General features: G+C 41.4%; 2 protein-coding genes across 3 annotated transcripts; both read left to right on the top strand.

Moving 5' to 3' along the window:
- The first annotated feature begins 200 nt into the window (after window positions 1-200).
- TMEM231 (transmembrane protein 231) lies at window positions 201-4,746 on the top strand. Of its 2 annotated transcripts, XM_088526189.1 has the most exons (7): window positions 201-358; window positions 444-613; window positions 1,301-1,429; window positions 2,817-2,960; window positions 3,231-3,312; window positions 3,444-3,549; window positions 4,424-4,746. In XM_088526189.1, exons 1-7 carry the CDS (start codon window positions 217-219, stop codon window positions 4,611-4,613), a joined length of 963 nt encoding a protein of 320 aa, XP_088382315.1. In that variant the 5' UTR covers window positions 201-216; the 3' UTR covers window positions 4,614-4,746. The 2 variants fall into 2 exon arrangements, with proteins under 2 accessions (XP_088382315.1, XP_088382316.1); XM_088526190.1 differs by lacking the exon at window positions 3,444-3,549 and having other exon boundaries at window positions 4,105-4,486.
- LOC104569728 (carbohydrate sulfotransferase 5) lies at window positions 4,644-16,735 on the top strand. Its single transcript, XM_010216716.2, has 2 exons — window positions 4,644-4,706; window positions 15,527-16,735. The coding sequence occupies exons 1-2, from the start codon at window positions 4,644-4,646 to the stop codon at window positions 16,733-16,735; spliced, it is 1,272 nt and encodes a 423-aa protein (XP_010215018.2).
- The last annotated feature ends 2,061 nt before the right edge of the window (window positions 16,736-18,796 follow it).

Below are 18,796 nucleotides of genomic sequence, written 5' to 3'. Positions count from 1 at the left end.
GGCTGTCGCATCACGCACAGTCACAGGGGGCGGAGCTGCCGCGCGCGGGCTTGTGGAGACGCTCCCAGTCATCCGCTCAGGCGCCGGGCTATGCTGCTCATTGGCTGCTGCGCTCGTCCCGCCCACGGCGCTCTCCATTTCTATAGGCGCGTCGTCCCGTCGCTCTAGTGTCGTGGCCGTTACCAGGGTGAGGAAGGCGGCTGGCGCGGTTCCGCCATGGCCGGCGTGGAGCTATTTTCTCACCCCGCGTTCCACACGCGATACCGAGCTGGGTTCTGCTCCGCCGCGGCACTGGCGCTGCTGCTTATCGGGGCCCTCACCTACGTGCCGCCGCTGCTGGTGGCCTACCGGAGCCACGGTAAGCGCCGCCCGGCCCCGCGGCAGGCCGCAGCGCTGAACCCTTCCAGCAGCCAGCGCTGAGGCTCCGCGCTCTCCGCCTGCAGGTTTCTGGTTGAAGCAGAGCACCTACCTGGAACAGCCTACCGTGCGGTTCCGCTACGAGGTGCTCTTCGTGGCCACCACCGGGCCCAGCCCGGGCAGCTTCCTGGCGTGGAGCACCTTCCCCGCGTTCAACCGCCTCCAGGAGGAGCGGCTGCGCGTCCCGCTCTTGTCGGTAGGCCCGGCCGAGGCGCGCCCGGGCGCCGGCGCAGTGACGGGAGCGGCGCCCTACAGCAGGCCGGGGAGTCCGTGATCCCGAGTGCTGCCGCCAGGAGGCGGCTGCTCCTTCCGCTTAGTGCCTCGCGGTGGACTTGACCTGGGCAGGGAACTTTTAACCAGTTTTATCACCTCTTTGTCGTCCTATTCTGAGGACTTGGACATATTGATGTCCTTGCAGCCACGACTCATGCAAAGCAATAGCCTACAGGTGCCATCAAAAGTTAGCTTGTAAGGGCGCTGTATTGTGTGCCATAAAGGCAAGGGACAAGCTCATTGCCGTCAGTCACAGTTGCTAGAGGTTGTAGCAGAAGACCAGTGCTCATTGTGGCATGCAAAGGAGATGGTCAGAAGGGCATAGGGCAGAAGTGTTTGAAGAATCTGACAAGTCTTTCCTCTCTGGGGAGCACGTTGAACCTTGTATAGTAAACTTAATGCAGACATCGTGCTTGGTTCTACTGTCTTGTCTTTAAAGTTAAGTGGCTTTGCACTGTTTTGTTTTTGTTATTGTTTTAATAATGCAGCTTATCTACTTTAAGGTTCTTTGCTATGTTTGCATGTTATGATTCTGAAAATCCGAGTATTGAATCCTTAAATGCCTTTTTTTTAAGGCAAGAACTGTTACAACTACTATTGTCTCTTTTAGACTAGAGAAGAAGACAAAAATCAAGATGGTAAAATGGATCAGTTACATTTTAAGCTGGAGCTTCCATTACAATCTACGGAATATGTAGTTGGTGTTCAGCTGATTCTGGTCTTTTCCTACCAACTTCATGTGAGCATTTTTATGATTTTATTTGTTGTGCCAGTTAAGCCCAATGTAATATTTCAGTAGCAATTATGCAATGCATAAAAACTTACACATTTGATATTGGTATCCAGAAGATTTAACTTAACCAATACTTGTTTTCTATGTTGTTCAATAATAATGCAGTTTAGGTCATTTCTAATTTATTAGAATCTATTTCTAATTTATTTTAATCTATTTCCGTGTTTTGATAGGTTCCATTAGAGTACTGATCTGTTTTATTCCCTGTTCTATTGGCATTTTGTTCTGTTTTAAGCTGTGTGTTCTCTTGGTCTTTGATGCAGCTTAAATGAAGAGCTTGATAGAGAATGTACAGTGATGTCTGGCTGGGATGATGTCAGAACATATCCAAGAATTTTGCAGAAAGGTGTACGCTTGACATAGCCAATTTGATGAAATGGAGAGGCGAACTACCAAGCAGTTTAAAAAATCTTAAGCTTTGTTTCTTTGGCAGTTCTCGAACTAATGGTAATCATTTACCAGGATCTTCTGTACCTCATAGATGTGAGAGGGAAGTAGGTGTTGTGGAGAGGCTGGAAGATAGAACTCTTGTCCAGCAGGGAGGTTGGAGGATGTAATAGCAGCAACAGAACTGTGGCTCTCGAGTGGCAAAGTGTTGAAAACTTGGTTCCATTAATATCTAAGGCACTGGTTGAAACACTAGAGCACAGAAACCCCATGGATGGTTCTGAAAGGAACAACACAGACAAGAGAAGCTTTACTAGAGAGTTCAGGTTTAGTTTAGCCAAGGTACTTTAGCTGACTGTAGATGGACAAGGTTAGCAAACAAAGTGATGTGGTGTAAAGTACATTCTTAAGCCTCTGACGCCCGGAAGATGGCAATCGTAACTGTTGTGTATGGAAGTCTTTGGTCAGTGGTTAATATTTGTGGAAAGTTCTGATATTCACGTTGCCTTTGTTTTACAAAAAACGTTAGAATTTCCCTTCAGACTGAGGGGTCAGTGTGGGCTAAGGAACTTCCTTCTGTGGCCCTTATTGCAGGGCAGGAATCCTTAGTTGGCTTTGACTGACGAAAGTGTGTCTCCCCAGTAAGTTTGTTTAATCATCTTGTCATCTTGTTGCTTTTCACATGTTACAGCAGGTCCAGTCTTTTTGTCATTTGCCACAAATTGTCAAACTTCAGTGAATGACCTGTGGAATTTTGTTTATAAAGTTGGTTAGCTAATGACTAATCCACTTAAATGAAAAACAAACATAATCTCCCTTCTCTAAAATAATGTAATGATCTGAAACTTAGAAATCTATAAAGTTAAATCCATGCAGAAAATCTATAGGTACCAAGTGACTAAAGTTTGTTTCCCTAAAGTCTCTTCTCTCATGTTCACTGTTTCAGAGAATGTCAACATTTGTGATGCAGAGCATGGCTTTCCTTCAGTTTTTTTCTCCTCTACCAGGGTCTCATCTCTATGTGAATGGAGACCTGAAACTAAACCAGAAGCAATTACTTAACCATTGTGGACTGGATACCAGATACAATGTGAGAAAATTCAGTTTTTTTCCCTAAGTTGCTCTCTCTATTTTTGTAGCACCGTGGATGACACTAACTATTTATACCTAGAGCACAGCGTGGACCCTAGAACTTCTGAACTGATGCTTCATTAGAAGAGATTCTTCTGTTGAGATGTTCAGCCTGATGTTTACATGTTTGTCTTGTCTTTAAAGGCATGATTACTTTGTGTAACAAGCTCAGTACAACTGCTTTCTGGACAAGCAGACAAATAATGCATGTATCTCCCTGTGGTAACAGGTGTCTGTGATCAATGGCACAAGTCCTTTTGCAAGTGACTATGATCTAACAAACATCATTGCAGCATATCAAGATAGAAATGGTAAGCCTGATTGTATGGCTGCTGCTTTCAGGACAGCAGTAGTGAATACATGAGCAGCTATTTTGAGGATTTGAATTCTGTATTAAGAATGAAAAGCCCCTTAACCTGGAAATATTCTTTGTTTATTTTAGTAACAACAGTCTTGTCAAATCCCAACCCTGTTTGGATGATTGGAAGAGCAGCAGATACACCATTTATCATTAATGCCACTATTCACTACCCAGTGGAAGTTATTATATATCCTTTGTAAATTGTGACATAACCGGATAGCATTATGCAGACTTTAAAATACAGGTCAAATTAATAACACTATCCTTTATTCTAAACTTATTAATCTTCCCTTATTAGCTAAGCTTACACTTAGTAGCTGAAGAGTTGTTCACGTATCTGTCCTTCCGTGTTGCAGATACACCTGCATGTCTTTCCCACTGTCTGCACCCTTGAGATGTTCTGCTTGAACAATCATTTATTTCTTTTCTCTAGTTGGGAGCACATGTTGCTTTTCAGCCTTGCTAAACTGTCCTTTGCATCAATTTATTAGCAATTTGTAGTGAATGTCCTCAGTAAGTCTTGCTTTGCTTGAGCACCTGCAGTCCCAATCTGTCAAGGATGCCCCTGACCAAGCTTAATACTCCAGTTTCTGACCAAAAACAGGTTATTCAGAATCTGTATGTGAAATAACATCACCAGATATTACTCCCTGCAGTGCCCCTTGCTGATCTGGGTCATGTACAGAAGGAGCTGAAAGTTCTACTCCAGCATAATTCTTTCTTCATTACATTCTTTACTCAGTTTTTCAAACAAGAACAAGCCTGTGTGTAGAAGATGCTGTACAGACCATGTATCTCATCAGATTTGCTTACCTGTATGCTTTCTGGTGAGCCAGGGAGAAAACAGACAGAATTTGTTCCGGCATTTTCTTGGTCAGACATTTTGTTGCAGCTTCTGTTGTGTATTGCAAAAAAAGACTTTTTGAGGTTTCCTTGCCTCAAAGTCTTTTCAGCTGATGTCTAACCGTTTTTGTGCTATTTTGCTTAAAGAATTCTTTCACTTAGTTATTGTGTAGTAGTATCAGAAGCTTCTCAGTTCCTTGTTCCTTGACTTTCTTTAAGTATCAGCCGGGATTTTGGGAAATGATTAAATTTGCTTGGATCCAGTATGTCAGCATCCTACTTATCTTTCTTTGGGTGTTTGGTAGGATTAAAATTTTTGTGTTCCAGAATCAAGTGTTGACTACGACTCCAATATCACCACTCTTGCCAGTGTCTCCACTATTGATGTACAAACCACACCAGTCCTGAAGAGATGTTTGAAAAAAAAACTTTTAAGAAATGCAGTACAAAAATACATATCTGCTTTTATTCTCTATACACTTCTTTGTACTTAAGAACAGTGTAAGTATCATCTGCAAATATTTGGTTATTTCTTTGACAGTAGTTCTTCTCTTCCCCCCCTTTTTTAAAATATCCATTCATATACTTCTATGGGAACAGTGCTTTGGGATTGATATTTTTTAATATTTTGGACAGTTAAAGAGCAAAAGAATACTTTCTACAAGTGGTTCTAAGAGTTGTAGAAATCGATTCAACCTTGCTTTTGAATGATCTTAGTCTAGCTAAAAGGCAAAGACTGAAAATGGTATGTTAACAGTAACAATGTATAGCATTTTTGCTGGCTTGTAAATAAATGAACTGCTGAGTTTAACAAGAGAGTTACGTTGCCTGTTTGTATGTGCACTCCTTTGCCCTGTGAAAGGGAAGAAGCTAGTGAAAGAAGACTAGAGAGAAGGGAGAGGGGGGTGATAAGGTTTAGATGGAATTAGAGCTACTCTTCTCTTACTAGTGGCTTACCAATTTATTTATTAAATTAAAGGATGGATAAAGTCAAGATTGATATGAGAAACTGGGTCATGGGTGATGGTGTCTGGAGGATGTGTGCAATCATTTGTTACTTGTATTATTATTGTAGCACTAGACCATAATTGTGGATCCGTAATAATCAGAGAAACTTAGTGTTTAATTTTAAAAAGTTAACAATAATCTACCAGTGAAACTTCAGAAAATCGAATTAGCTTATCTTATTTTCTCTTTCTGAGCTTATTCTTTGCAGTACACAAAAGGAAATGCAACAGAATTTAAGTTTTGAGAGTTAATCCTAATAAAAAGTGTTAGAGAGGGAGAAAGTCTAAAGCAATTCTAGATGACTATTTATGACTATTTAGTGTCTCTGGTTTTCTTGAGTTCTTAAGATATGGTTCAAATATTAAATATGGAAGAGCAACAAACAACTTGACTACTAGAATTCCATCTCCTAGACATGGCTTATGGAATTGAACATCCTAGCAGTTTGCAAGCCTTCCTTTTTTTTTTTTTTTTTTCCCCCCTCTCTCTTCCCCCTCCCTCCTTCGCAAAATAGGCAACTTTTCCTGAACTTCTGTTTCAACATATTTCAAATGTAGAAATCTTGGAGCTTGCATTTCTTCTAGCCATTATGTGCAAAGGATTCTAATGTATTCTGCAATGTAAATGAAATATTAATGTGGAGAGTGATGCGTTGGTGATTCAGTACACTTTTGTGCTTGTGAAATGTTTTAAGGAGCATTCACTGCATGTAACTTACTAGTGTGAAACCTCCAGTTTGCTTTTGTGTAGGGATGTTTTTGTGTGCATGTGTGCTTTATTTTTTTTGACTGTCTCTGACAGCTTGGAGCTACTGATAATAGATTTTGTACCAGAATGCATGATGTCTAAGCAACTGTCTAGTACTTTTTAGTGTTTCTAGGCACTTAACTTAGGGTAAATGAAGGAGCCTCTGAGCTGCAGCCTCTTGATCTGCAGTAGTATCTTAACCCGAGATACCTGGGTACACAGTAGTCCCAGCTCTCTCTCTTTGCAGTGCTGTTAGTGCTTGCATGACTGTGAGTTAATTCAGGGACCTCACTCATTATGATGATTAACTCTACCAAGTATAGGTAATTTGTCTTCAAAGAGGTGTGTTCTCTGAATTGTTTTGATAAGTGTCTGTACAAGCATTAGGATGGGAATAAGCAAGGGACAGCCAGGGTGGCCATAGAACCCCATCTTCGAGGTCTGAGCTGTTGTTGGTCTGTTAGGAATCTTATTTTTGTAGAAGTACAAGTTGAGCAGAAACCTCCTGGAGCTAGCAAGTGGAAAGAGACTAATAGCAGAAAATAGCAACAATAATAATAGGAGGCTCCATTATCCCTCTCCTTTTGTTTTTTGGAGAGGTTTAATTTATCACAACATGGTTATGGAATGAAACAATTCACTGAATGCACCTAAGAAGTAGTGGAATAGATATGGTTCAGGAAGTGTTAAAGAAAATTTCCTTGCATTCTTTTTTTTTTTTTTTTTTTTTGGAGAACTAGAAAAGATCTTCTATGGTAATTAAGAAAAAAATGTAAATAAGAAGGAGCGATCAAAAAGAGTTAAATGCTTGGTGGTGACCTAAAGCAATCTTCAAGTTTCTTTCTGCTGAAAGAAGAACATTTCACTACTGGGACTAATAAGTGAACGTGGTATAAAAAGAGCAGTGTGTGACAATAGGAAGGAAAATAACTGTTTGGAGTACATTTGTTGTGGTAACTTCCTGGATCACTTTTACACTGAGCATCATTCTTGGCAGGTCAGCCTCTAACCATTGTGGCAGTTGGGCAGTATTTAAATTGGCTTAAAAAAAAAAAAAAGCGTTGTAAAAATATTCAGTTGCCTCTTAGTGTTATGAACACTGACCCTATATTTCATATCTTCTACCCAATCAAAAATCTTCAATATGTTTGGATTGGATCTATAACTGTTCTAATGAAAATGATCTGCAAAAGGTGGGTAATTACTGAGGCGACAGTGTTTAGACAGAAGAGTATGAAGGTGACCGCACATGCATGGAGCGGCATTTTACTACCTTTAAGTAGCAAGGTAATATTAGTAGATGCAGTTTAATCTTTGTAGTGGGAAGTTGAAGTACAAGAAAAAATACTTTCTTGTGAATCTACTACAGTTAAAGTACCTTTAAGAAGGAGGAGTTGGTCTTGAAAGGCTCTGTAGGAGGCTCTTAAGTTCTTTTGGCTTGCTAAACAGCAGTGAATGAAAAGATTAAAAACAAAACAAACAAACAAAAAAAACACACACACAGTGTAAGTGGTAGATCTTCTGTGTGCTGGTATCCCAGAGCATAAGCTAATGGCTGTAGATGAAGGAAAGACGCAAGGGAAAGTCAAGAATAACAAGACTTCTGGAAATGTTTGCATGAGAGACAAAAATAAGTAGTGGCTTAGAAGTCAAAAGGTACTGTTTCATCCTGTACCTAAATAAAACTGGGAGCAAAAATGCCTGGAATGCTAAGAGGTTGCCTCAGGGTGAAGGCTGAAGGCTGCAAGCTTAAAAAGAAAACGGAGGCTTTCTGGTGTGTCTCTTTGTTACTTGCCCCTTACCGCAGTGCGGTTGTGGCCCCGTTTGTGTTGGGCCGGGCCGCTGCTGGCCCCCCGCTGTTAGGCCCGGTGGGGCCCCCGCCACTGTTGAGGGCGCCGGCGGGAAGGGGTCGGGCTGGGCTGGGCGGGCGGCCCCCGCCAGGCCGCTCCTGTGCCCGGGGATGCTCCGGGGGCGCGGGGCGGACCGGGTCCTTCCTGCGCTCCTCCCGCTGCCCCGGCGCCTCGGCCACGTCTGAAAGCGGCTCATTGTGCGAGCAGCAGCTCGAGCCGCGGCGGCGCAGGAGCGCGGCGGGAAGGTACGGCCGGGGGTGGGGGTGGGCAGGCCCGCATCCGCGGCGACCTGCGTGCGCGCGGACGGACCTATATTAATTAGTGAGCGCTTATCCCGCCCTGTGCCGTCCTGCAGGGCACGTTGTCCTTCGGGCGCTGTGCTCGTGACGGGGCTTCCGACGGGCCCCGCTCCCAGCTGGGCTTTCCCCGAGCTGCAGTCGGCTGCCGGTAAAGCTAAATCTTTGGAAAAAAAAAAAAAAAAGTCTTTATTATTTTCCCGGTATGATATGTCTGAATGGGGTTAAGGTGTTTCAGGTAGAGGCGTTTTTGTTTGCAGGAATGGGGCTGCAGAGCCAGGTGCTGCAGAGAGAGCATTTCCTGTCGTTCTGGGAAATTCGTTCACCGCGAGAACGGTCTCTACCGTCACCATTACTTGTTTCTAGGTGAACGTGACATATATGATAAAATAATATATTATCAGTTCTTAGGTATGATGATTGCTGCAGAGGAGCTCTGCACAGCACCCTCAGCATGGGCATGCTCAGACTTTGAATTTTAAGACAGGATTGTGCCAGAGCAGGCAGTTTCTGAAGGAAGTGAAAAACATTCACCCACTGTGTCTGTCAACCAATTTTCACCACATTTAAAAATTGATGGAATTCCCTGTGGAAGTTGCCAGAGAGCATGCCTTATCTGTTGTACCATATTTATAGTACATAAAAATGTTCTCTGATCCTTTCAGCTACATTTTTCTATATGAAAAGTCAGTATTGTAGAGTCATGGCTTCATTCTGTCTTTTGTTCAAGTTGGACAAATTTAATTTCTGTAATTCTGAACGGTTTGTGCTTTAAAACAAACAAACAAACAAAAAAACCTAGCCCAAAATCTTTTATAAGTTTCATGATCATACCTGAAATCTCTAGTCCATTGTACTATAAGATAATTAAGCCTGATGTGCAGACACTTTACCTGGAAGTGCCTCCTGTAGTCTTGCTTTCCACTAAACTGTAAAAAGAAGGATGTTTCCAAAAGCTAAATCAGCATCAGCAGTGAAATGATGATATAATGTAAGAATTGAAAATACTGGATTGTAGTACCGTTTACAGCACTTTTAATAAATTTCTATTACCATTTCCCCATTAGATTAAAAATAATTAAATGTGCAATTCTTTCAATTATGTAGCGGTGAACAAGTATAGGAAATACCTTTCAGTCTCTTTGAAACGTTAATAGTTGCATCATGTGCTTTCTAAACTAACTTTTATTTCCTATTGAAATCCAATCCACATAACGTTGTCAATACAGTAAGCTTTTGTCCTGTGAGGATGTGTCATTTCTAGTTGTGAATGAACATTGGAAAACATTTTGTCAGTCAGGTGATTTCTAGTAAGAATTATTGGTAATATTAGTATGCATTTTACTTGGATCTACTGCATTTTTGTTCAGAAACCATTCCAGTGGTGTTTTATTTATTTATTTAAAGTAAGTTCCATTGCTGAGAAGTTTTATGTCCAGTCTGTCATGAGCAAACTTCTCTGTAATGTACAGCAGACTTTCTAATGATTGTTGGTCTTTTTTAGCAAGAGATGTGAAAACACTTTCCTGTTAATTTTAGGGAATATATGATGCCATCAACTTTTTCACAGTCAATATTGAGATACACCTTGGCCAATTATAAGAACATAAATAATGCTTATATTCAACAGCAATGATTGCTGTAATAGTATTTAGTGACAAGCATATGGGAGCAAATAATTTCCATCTATAGAAAGGCCGAGCATATAATATAGTGCTACGTTTTTGTGGTTTTTTTTTTTTCTGTAAAATAGATCTGTTCCGAAAAAAAAAAAAAAGTATTTTAACATGTTGTGGAAGTTTAATTTCTACATAATCTATAAAGAGATTTGGGTCCTTGTGCTTTAGAAATGCTGCATAAATACAAGAAGAAATTGGTTTTGAAGTATGTTGGATTTTTTTTCTCACATGCTAAATGTCTAGGGAAAATGCTGTTAAAGACAACTAAGATTAAGTTGCTCTGAATTCCTTGAAGGCTAGGAGGTGCTGGGGGTGAGGGGAAAGGAGGGGAGTAAGTACTTGCAATTCTTCTCTCATTTTTCATCTCTTTGCTTCATTCCAGTCAGACTTCTCAGTCTTTGAGCAACAGACCCAAGCATGTTGAGGGAGTCTTTTTATCTCTGTGGTTGCCCAGATCTCAAAAACAGCCCATGTTTCTTTCCAGCTCTAATGTTACGCACTCTTTCTGCAGTCTTTTTAGTGTTCTGGAGCAAATGAGCAGTATACTATCAAGATCTCTCTCTTTTGAGCTTTCAGTTAATTTTTGTTAATTGAATTCTGTACTGAAAAGGTAACTCAACATTTATGCTGGTTAGTGCTGAACTGCAGATATGGCCTGACTCCATCATTCCTTGTCTTATATAACAAATAAAAATTCCTAAAATTATGAGCTTAATGATCATCCTGTTCACAATTTATTTCTTCTTTCCTCTGTTTTTTTTTCTATTTTTTTTCAGTCATCCTGTGTCTGAAGATTGTTCTATTTACATAGTGAGTTTTTGGGATCCGTACTGCTGCCCAATGTGTATCAGCACAGTGCTTAGTATCTTACTGATTAAAAGTATGTAACTTGCTGTACTGTGCCCAGTGCTTCAGGAAGTGGTAATAGCTTTCCATCAGGGCAATTTTAAGTGACAAACCATCACTTTGTTGTTTACTTTGTGTAATTAGTTTGTTTGCACCATGTGATCTGGGAAAATAGTGCGGCTGCCACAGAGTTCACCTAGTCTAGGATTGTGTTTCCAGTATTAGCCGCAAGCAGACAACCCAGTGACTGAGCTTGACTCAGTATTGCCACCCAAAATGTACACATGGAGGCTTTTCGGTTCACATTCTGAACATCTGCATTAGAAGAAATCATTCTGCCCCATGAATTCTTTAAAATTAAAGACTTGAATTATTCTGATGTCTGCCAGAGCTCTCCTAAAGAAATGCTGTCAAAACAAGGTTTTGGAGTGCTTCACAAGACAACTGCATAGACATTCCCCTCTGTCTTTCTGCCTCTCCTTGCTCCCTCACTGCTTCTCTGGTCTCCTGGGTTAGCGAGGAACTGTTTGCTAGCAGTGTTGGTCATGGAGGTAGCAGTGTGGTGGCTGCAGTGCTTGGATGCCCAGGATCTGCACACTGCATGCCTGCTAAGGAGCCTTGGGCTGGTGCCACTGTGGGAGCTGCTGCTGGCGAGCCAGGCCAGGCGGCAGGAGCAGGCCCCTGCCCCATGCTAAGGGGCCTGGTGGGCCTGAAGCAGAGCGCTGGCAGAGTGGGAGACCAAGCAATGTAAAGCAAGTCGCACACTATCGTTTTGTCTAGTAACTTGATTTACAGTTTAGCATATTACCTCTCTGGGCTAAAAGAGTGAGCTTGCCTAACAGCACCCTCTGGTGAATCTTGTGATGAAGTAGACTGAGGATCAGAAGAAGCAGTCTGCATCACTAGGTTCTGTCCCTCACAAATGAGGCAATAACGTAATGTAATTTATTCAGTAAATTTATAGGAAATAGATATTTAATATCTTTATGATCAGGTGATTCTTCAGGCTATTCAGAAGCTCTCTGCTCTAGCTACCATTTTTTAAAAACTGTAAGTAAGTTATTAAGCTTTTCTACAATATTACACACTAAAGGGATATAGGCTTAATCCAGTTTGAAATTATCTTAGCTAAAGAATTCAATTGTTGATGTTTAAATAGTATTTCCATGAAAATAAAATGACACATACCCAATAAGAGACGTATGAAAATAAAAGGCACTACTTACAGGAACTGGATGTGTATTTGGCCTCGTGCAGAAATACTCCAGGATAATAGATTGTATTTTGTTTTCTGTGTTGTTTGTTTCTGTGTTTTCTTTGTTTATTTTCTGTGTGAGGCCTGCATGTGTGCACATTCCTTATTAAACAATTTTTTTCCCCAAAGTTTCCGAAAAGACCGCAAGATGAAGCTTGCATACTTAAAATGTAATCCAGACAGTACTTTATTTCTGTATCATGCTTTTTCTTGTAGTTTATGTAGTACTGAAGAGATTCTTATCTACAATCATTTTGCATACTATTTATAGTGCTTATGTTGGGCAGACTGTTTCAGAAACAAGTTACTGCTGTTAGCTAGTTTTTCTTTGGTGCGGTGTTACCTGCAACGGTACTTAGGTGAGAATTGAGGCAGAGAGAAGTCCAATCTTCATTTGATTTCTACATGTTTATAGGTTTCCTCCACATTCACCATGCGCCTGTTCAATAAGGTGTAAAGAACGGGTAGGATTTGTATTTCAGCAGAGCAGTCTTGATGGCAGTGAAGCAGCAGTTTTGTGTGGCTAAAGTGGAAACATATTTATTATTATAAAAAGCATTATTGGATCTCTTTTAGAGATCCACAATGTATTCAGTCCCCACCTATTCTGGCCACAAATGGGCAGCAGCATCAGAAGCTTCACAGACAATTGCCAGAGCAGAGAGGGAGGACAGGGAAGACTGGACTACTTCACCCAAGCATGTCTGTCTGTGTATATTAGTAGCTATTTGAGTGAATGTATTGAACTCTGTATCTTTAAAACAGGTATACTCCTTTTGTAGCTTTGAATGTATGTAGGAAGCTGGTCCAGAAAAAATAAGATTGTTTATGAGCACTACATTGTACTTGTTATTTTATAGCTATCTTCTCAGGCAGAAATAGGGAAATATGGATATGTAGTTTTCCCCACATATTTGGAAAAAATAGAATCTGGAAGTGAAAACAATATGGATTACTAAGGAGGCTCCTTCAGTATTTTGACACGACAAAATAATTTTAGCAGCTTTTTTTATATGTGTATTTGTTTTCTTATTATACAAAATTTGCATTTTTTCATCCATTTAACTGTATTCATTTGGACTCTGTAGGCTTGGCAGTTAGTTGCCTTCTTCTCTAAGGTGATTAGCGACCCGTCAGATTAGAGTGACCCATCATAGGAGAAACTTAATACAAAGGTCAACGTAAATAAATTGCAGAACATGATTGTGCAGTAGCTGTCAAAAGATCTAATGCTGATAGTTTAAAAGAGCCGTGTGAGTGATTTAGGCTGTATTCTGTTGGCAGCCATGGTCAGGGGCTCCTCCTCCCTCTTTCTAATCTCTGCATTTTTCTTCCCTTATCTGTAGCAGCTCCAGCACTGGTATATCGCTTGCTGAATTGTCTCGAGGCTTAAAAGGTAGCTTAATTAAAAAAAAAAAAAAAAAAAAGTGATTTTTTTTCAAGCTGACAGACTGAAACAGCTTAGCAGAGTATCTGATAAACCTTAAGGAATATGAGGAAAGACTAAGCAAGCTGGGCCTGTTTAGCCTGCAGAAGATTGAAAGGGGATCTTATCAACATGTACAAATATGTGAGGGGAGAATGTAAAGAGGATGGGGCCAAACTCTTCAGAACAAGGTGTAATGGGTATAAATTGAAACACAGGAAGTCTCATCTCTTACGATCTATGAGGAAGAAATCTTTACTGTGAGGATGACAGACCCCTGGAACAGGCTGCCCAGAGAGGCTGTGGAGTCCCCTTCTCTGGAGATCTTCAAAACCCTCCAGGATGCGACGGTGCCCTGTGCTCTGGGTGTCCCTGCTTGAGCAAGGGGGTTGGACTAGATGATCTCTGGAGGTTCCTTGCAACCTCAACCCTGACTCTGTGATTAAAACTATGCAAGGGAGAGCTGGGACAGGTGGCATGAAAGAGAGGGCACCGGTCTCATCCTGAGAGGTGTTTTTTCAGTCACATGCCATGGATATTTGCACAATGTTCATGAAAATGTGGAACCACTGGGGAATCGGGCCTTGCCTCAGTGGATAGCAAAACCATAGAAATTCGGCAATGACCCTGGCCTTTCAGATAAATGAATGCTATGGTTAACCTACAGACCTACAGAAATGGAGCCTTGTAAAGTGGAATATATAATAAAACCTAGTAAAAAGCCTTTTTTTTTTTATGATGAGTTGGTCAAATCTAGAGTGAATAAAAAGAGGATAGCATACAAACAACCGATTATACTTTGGGAGTAAAATGCCCTTCTTGTTTGCTTGTTTCCTTGCTCTATCACCGTGAAGTTCAGAGGCTTATATTTACTCCTTTTTGCACTTCATCTGATATTTCTGTTTTTATTATCTTGGAAACACAAGTTTAGTTTAAAAAAAAAAAAAAAGTATGTTCATTTAAGATATTGAGAATATATTTCTCTATATCTTGATGTAATATTTAGGTAGCAGAAAGAACTGAACCCATTTCTAGCATCTCTCTTATTTCACCACTTCTTTTAGTTTCTAGTACTTGTGAATAGGGTTTCTCATATTCATAAGGTAGTGAAAAGAACTTAATGCATTACTGTGTCAAATGGGTTTGTATCCATACCTACTAGTCTACATGGTTTACTGTCTACATGGTTTACTTTGAATAGAACCCAGAGCGTGTTAATATATTTACCTTCCATTGTAACAAGAAAACTGTCTAAATGCAGTTAGATGGCAAATGCTTATACATAAGGCTCTCAAACTGATATTAATACATAAATTTTTGTTTTTGCATTGTGTTGTGTCTATTAGCTTACTGCCTACAAGTGCTTTGACTTTTGCAGTTTGCACTTACCCAAGAGGCGCCCAAAACTGCTACTAAAATATTGTAGGGTGTACATGTGGCTTGAACTTTGGCTTCGAAGTACAACACAGCTTCTGTTTTGATTCACATGCCTAAAACGCTCCACGCAGGTTAATTCTAGTTTGCAAGCAGGTTATTGCTTACATGCCAACTCAGAGCAGTCAGCTTTGGGGTATATGTGCTCCAGATCAGAGATATATCCTCCAGTAGCTTGTTCAATAGAACATATGTGTACAGATGCTGCTTCAGGTTGCAAGTTTTTGCCCACCATTTGCAATACTGAAAATAGTAGGTTGTGCCTAGGTACTAGTTAGTGTAGTGCCCTGCGCTCACTGCAGGAAACAGTTTTCCCATTTGATGAAATGCTGCTTGTACTGGTTAGGCACCCTTGTATTTTCAGGTTGAAACTGAAATCTAGTGGAAAGATTCTGAAAAAGAAATCTCTGTGTCAATATCCCCCAGAACTGAAGTTGAGGCTACTGAGCATTTTATAGGATTTTTTTCCCCCTACAGTTGAGCAGCATAAACACAAGACTTCCTTCAGGATCAAACATTTGCTCCAAGCTTATGATCTTGTGATCATAAACACCACTGTAATCTTGCTGCCATGAGTCTTGTTCTTTCTGTTTTCAATTCCTCCCATCTGCAGGTGTTCTCTTTCCAGTGTTACTAAATTAAGGAACCAAGGATGCCAAATGCATGCATAAATATTTAAAGAGAGGGCTTACTCTAATGCGTGAATTCATATTGTGTAGCTTTTACAACTGTTATGCCATAGAAACAACTATTTGCCAACGATTTCCTTTTCTTTTTCAGCTTTTTTATTGTTTTTCCTCAGTGACAATGGCAAGGATTCGGATTGCTAGCGCAATCATTATACTTTTTGTTATGGTTCAGACTGGATTCTTACTCTTCATGTATGCCCGGCACAGTAATTTCATGCCTCAGTCAAAGGAAAAAACATCCCAAGTCCACATCCTCATTCTGTCCTCCTGGCGGTCAGGATCTTCTTTTGTTGGTCAGCTTTTCAGCCAGCACCCCAGTGTCTTCTACCTGATGGAGCCCGCCTGGCACGTGTGGGTCACAATGTACCAGAGCAGTGCCAAAGTCTTGCACATGGCAGTGCGCGACCTAGTCAGGTCTGTCTTTCTGTGCGACATGTCTGTGTTTGATGCCTACATGCCCTGGAAAAGAAACTTATCAGATCTCTTTCAGTGGGCAGTGAGTCGGGCTCTATGTTCAGTTCCTGCTTGTGACTCTTTTCAACGTACAGACATAACCAGTGAAATGGCATGCAAGACCCTCTGTGGCCGGTACCCATTCAGCAAGGTGGAGGAAGCCTGCAAGACCTACAGCCACGTTGTCATCAAGGAGGTCCGATTCTTCGACCTGAAGGTTCTCTACCCGCTTCTCACCGATCCCTCTCTGAACCTCAAAATTATCCACTTGGTGCGTGACCCCAGGGCAGTTGTCAAGTCAAGAGAACAATCAGTCAAAGCATTAGCCCGTGACAATGGAATTGTTTTGAGTACCAACGGCACTAAAGTCGAGGACAGCAAATATAAAGTAATGCAAGAAATTTGTAGAAGTCATGTTCAGATTTATGAAACAGCTACTTTTAAACCCCCTAATTTCCTTAAAGATCGCTATCTAATGATCCGTTTTGAAGATCTGGTAAGAGATCCTTTGTCAGAAATCTCAGAAATGTATAAATTTGCAGACCTTAGACTGACCCCCACACTCAAAAGCTGGATATATAATATCACACACGGACAGGGACCAGGAAAAAAAAAAGAAGCCTTCAAAATCACATCCCGAGATGCAGTTAATGTTTCCCAGGCCTGGAGGAATGTTCTTTCCTTCCAGAAAATTAAGAAAGTACAGGAGGTTTGCAAAGGTGCTATAACCATGCTTGGTTATCAGCTAGTGGATTCAGAAAAAGAACAAAGGGATCTGTCACTGGATTTAGTGTTGCCAAGGCGACAAAACCAATTCAGCTGGTTATCATTTAATCCAAAGAACTAAGAATATTACTCCAAGAGATTGGGGGAAGGGGAGACAGGTTGGAGGGGAAGGGAAATATTTATAGTGCAGTGTATAGGTAACTGGAAAATACTTGCGTGCTGAAATTATCTGTCTTATGTTTTTCTGAATTATATATATATATATGTATTTTGAATTTCTTGCACTCAAAACAAAAATGCAGCAAGACGCATATCAGATTACGGAATTACAGACCAGCTCTGCTGTACTCTGTTTTTAAGAATATAATTTAATTATTTCTATTAAAAGATGAGTTATCAGAGATGTCTTTTTTTCTTTTGATTGATAATAGTTCAATTCTGTAGTAGTTCAATTCTTCCAGAATCATGCGACAACTTTTGTTTTAAATCTGTTTTGCAGTTTTGCATTTTTTTAGACCTCTCTTAACATGCTTAATTTCAGCATAAAAGGTCTCCAAGAGATAGAAGAACTGCAGTGGTCAAATTGCGAAAGGCTTAAACAATCATTTATTGGTAGGTTTCTTACTATTCTGTCGTGGCATATTTCTCAGCCAGACTTTTGAATGTGATACTGGCACAGAGCTCTATCTTGGATTACAGCAAGTGAAAGAGAGAAAGAAACTGCATGGAGCCGCGGTGGAAGCAGCCTGTAAATGCTGCCGTAGGCACATGGCCTCGTGCTGTGTCGCAGAGCAGCGATGTGCAGGGCAGCTCCCATGTGTTCCTCGCTCTGGTCAGCACTGTACATCGTTTGTAAGGAAGATCATTGAGAAATGTAAGATATTTTGGAAATGTGCGTGTTGATTGTATTTTTGTATGAAAGTGATCAATTCAAACAACTTTGATAGCAGAAATAAAGACCGGTTTTATACAATATGTCTCAGGATGAGCCATACAAACTGGAGCACTAGCAGACGCTCAGCGGCGTGCGCATGCGCAGAGAGCATGCCCGCCGCGCTCCCCCCACCCCGCACGCCGGTAACAGCACTGCAGACGGAGCGGCCAGCGCATGCGCGCCGCGTCCCGCCGCGCTCCGTGCTGCCCTGGCGTGCCCAGACGCCGTGCTGCGCCCGGCACACGAGCGCATGCGCGTTCCCTCCCTCCGTCCGGGCGCTCCTGCGGCCGGGTCGCGGTAGTCGCGGCTGCCCCCGGCCGCACCGCTCGTCCGTGGAGATCGCTCTGGCAGCCGCGCGCCGCTTCTCGCTGCTCTGCGGCGCTTCGGTAGCGGGTGAGCGAATGGGCCCGTGCTCGCAGCCCCTTCCGGGGGCTCCCGGAGCGGCGGCGCAGGATGCTGTTGCCCGTCGGCCCCTCCCGTGGCGCGGGGACGGGTAGTGCCGTCTCGGAGCTCCGTCCCCCTCTCTTTCCCCAGGGCCGCTTGCTGCCCTCCGCCGGTCACCCAGGCACGCGCAAAGCAGCCCTGGGGCGCTGGGCTCGCTTGAGGACTTTTGGAGGGTTTTTTTTTTTTTTTTAGAAGGGAAATTATTTTGGCAGAGGAAAAAAAAATGTGTGTGGAGGGTTAACTTTCAGAAGAAAAATTTTGTGATTTTTTCGAAGGATTTTGGGAGGGGCAGTTTTTTGGGGGGGGGAATCTTTTGCTTTGTTGGGAGGGAGGATTTTTTTTTTTTTTGAAAATTGGGTGTAAAAAAAAGTTCCCGATGACTGTCTACATAAATAATATAAGGAACATAAACAACATTTTGAAGCAAGTTTTTTTTTTTTTTCCTAGATGATGTTTTCTTTGGCTACCTTGTATTCTCAGTATTTAAAGTAGGCTCCACTTAAGTGAATACAGCAAAACAATTTTAAAGAAATATTTAACTCTCCTTAGAAGTTGTTGGTAAGTATTAGGAATTTTTTTTTTTTTGCATCACTCTTGTCAAGCAGAGAATGGTAACTGCTATTCTTATTGTGGCCCAGATAAAAATAAAAGCTTTCTTGTGATTTTTTTTTAATTGTAGTAGTAAGGTTACATTATGTTCTTGCGGAAATCCGCAGTCAAATTAAGGAGGAGAAACAAATGCATCATCTAATGAAATGAAAGTTGGGAGGGCAGAATTGCTATGATAAATAAATAGATCATGTT

Source organism: Tinamus guttatus, unplaced genomic scaffold, assembly GCF_059628265.1.
Source record: "Tinamus guttatus ecotype Peru unplaced genomic scaffold, ASM5962826v1 Tinamus_guttatus_pri_ptg000244l, whole genome shotgun sequence".
Lineage (NCBI taxonomy): Eukaryota > Metazoa > Chordata > Aves > Tinamiformes > Tinamidae > Tinamus > Tinamus guttatus.
Note: the sequence above shows the minus strand (reverse complement) of the source record. Positions and strands in the feature narration are given on the sequence as shown.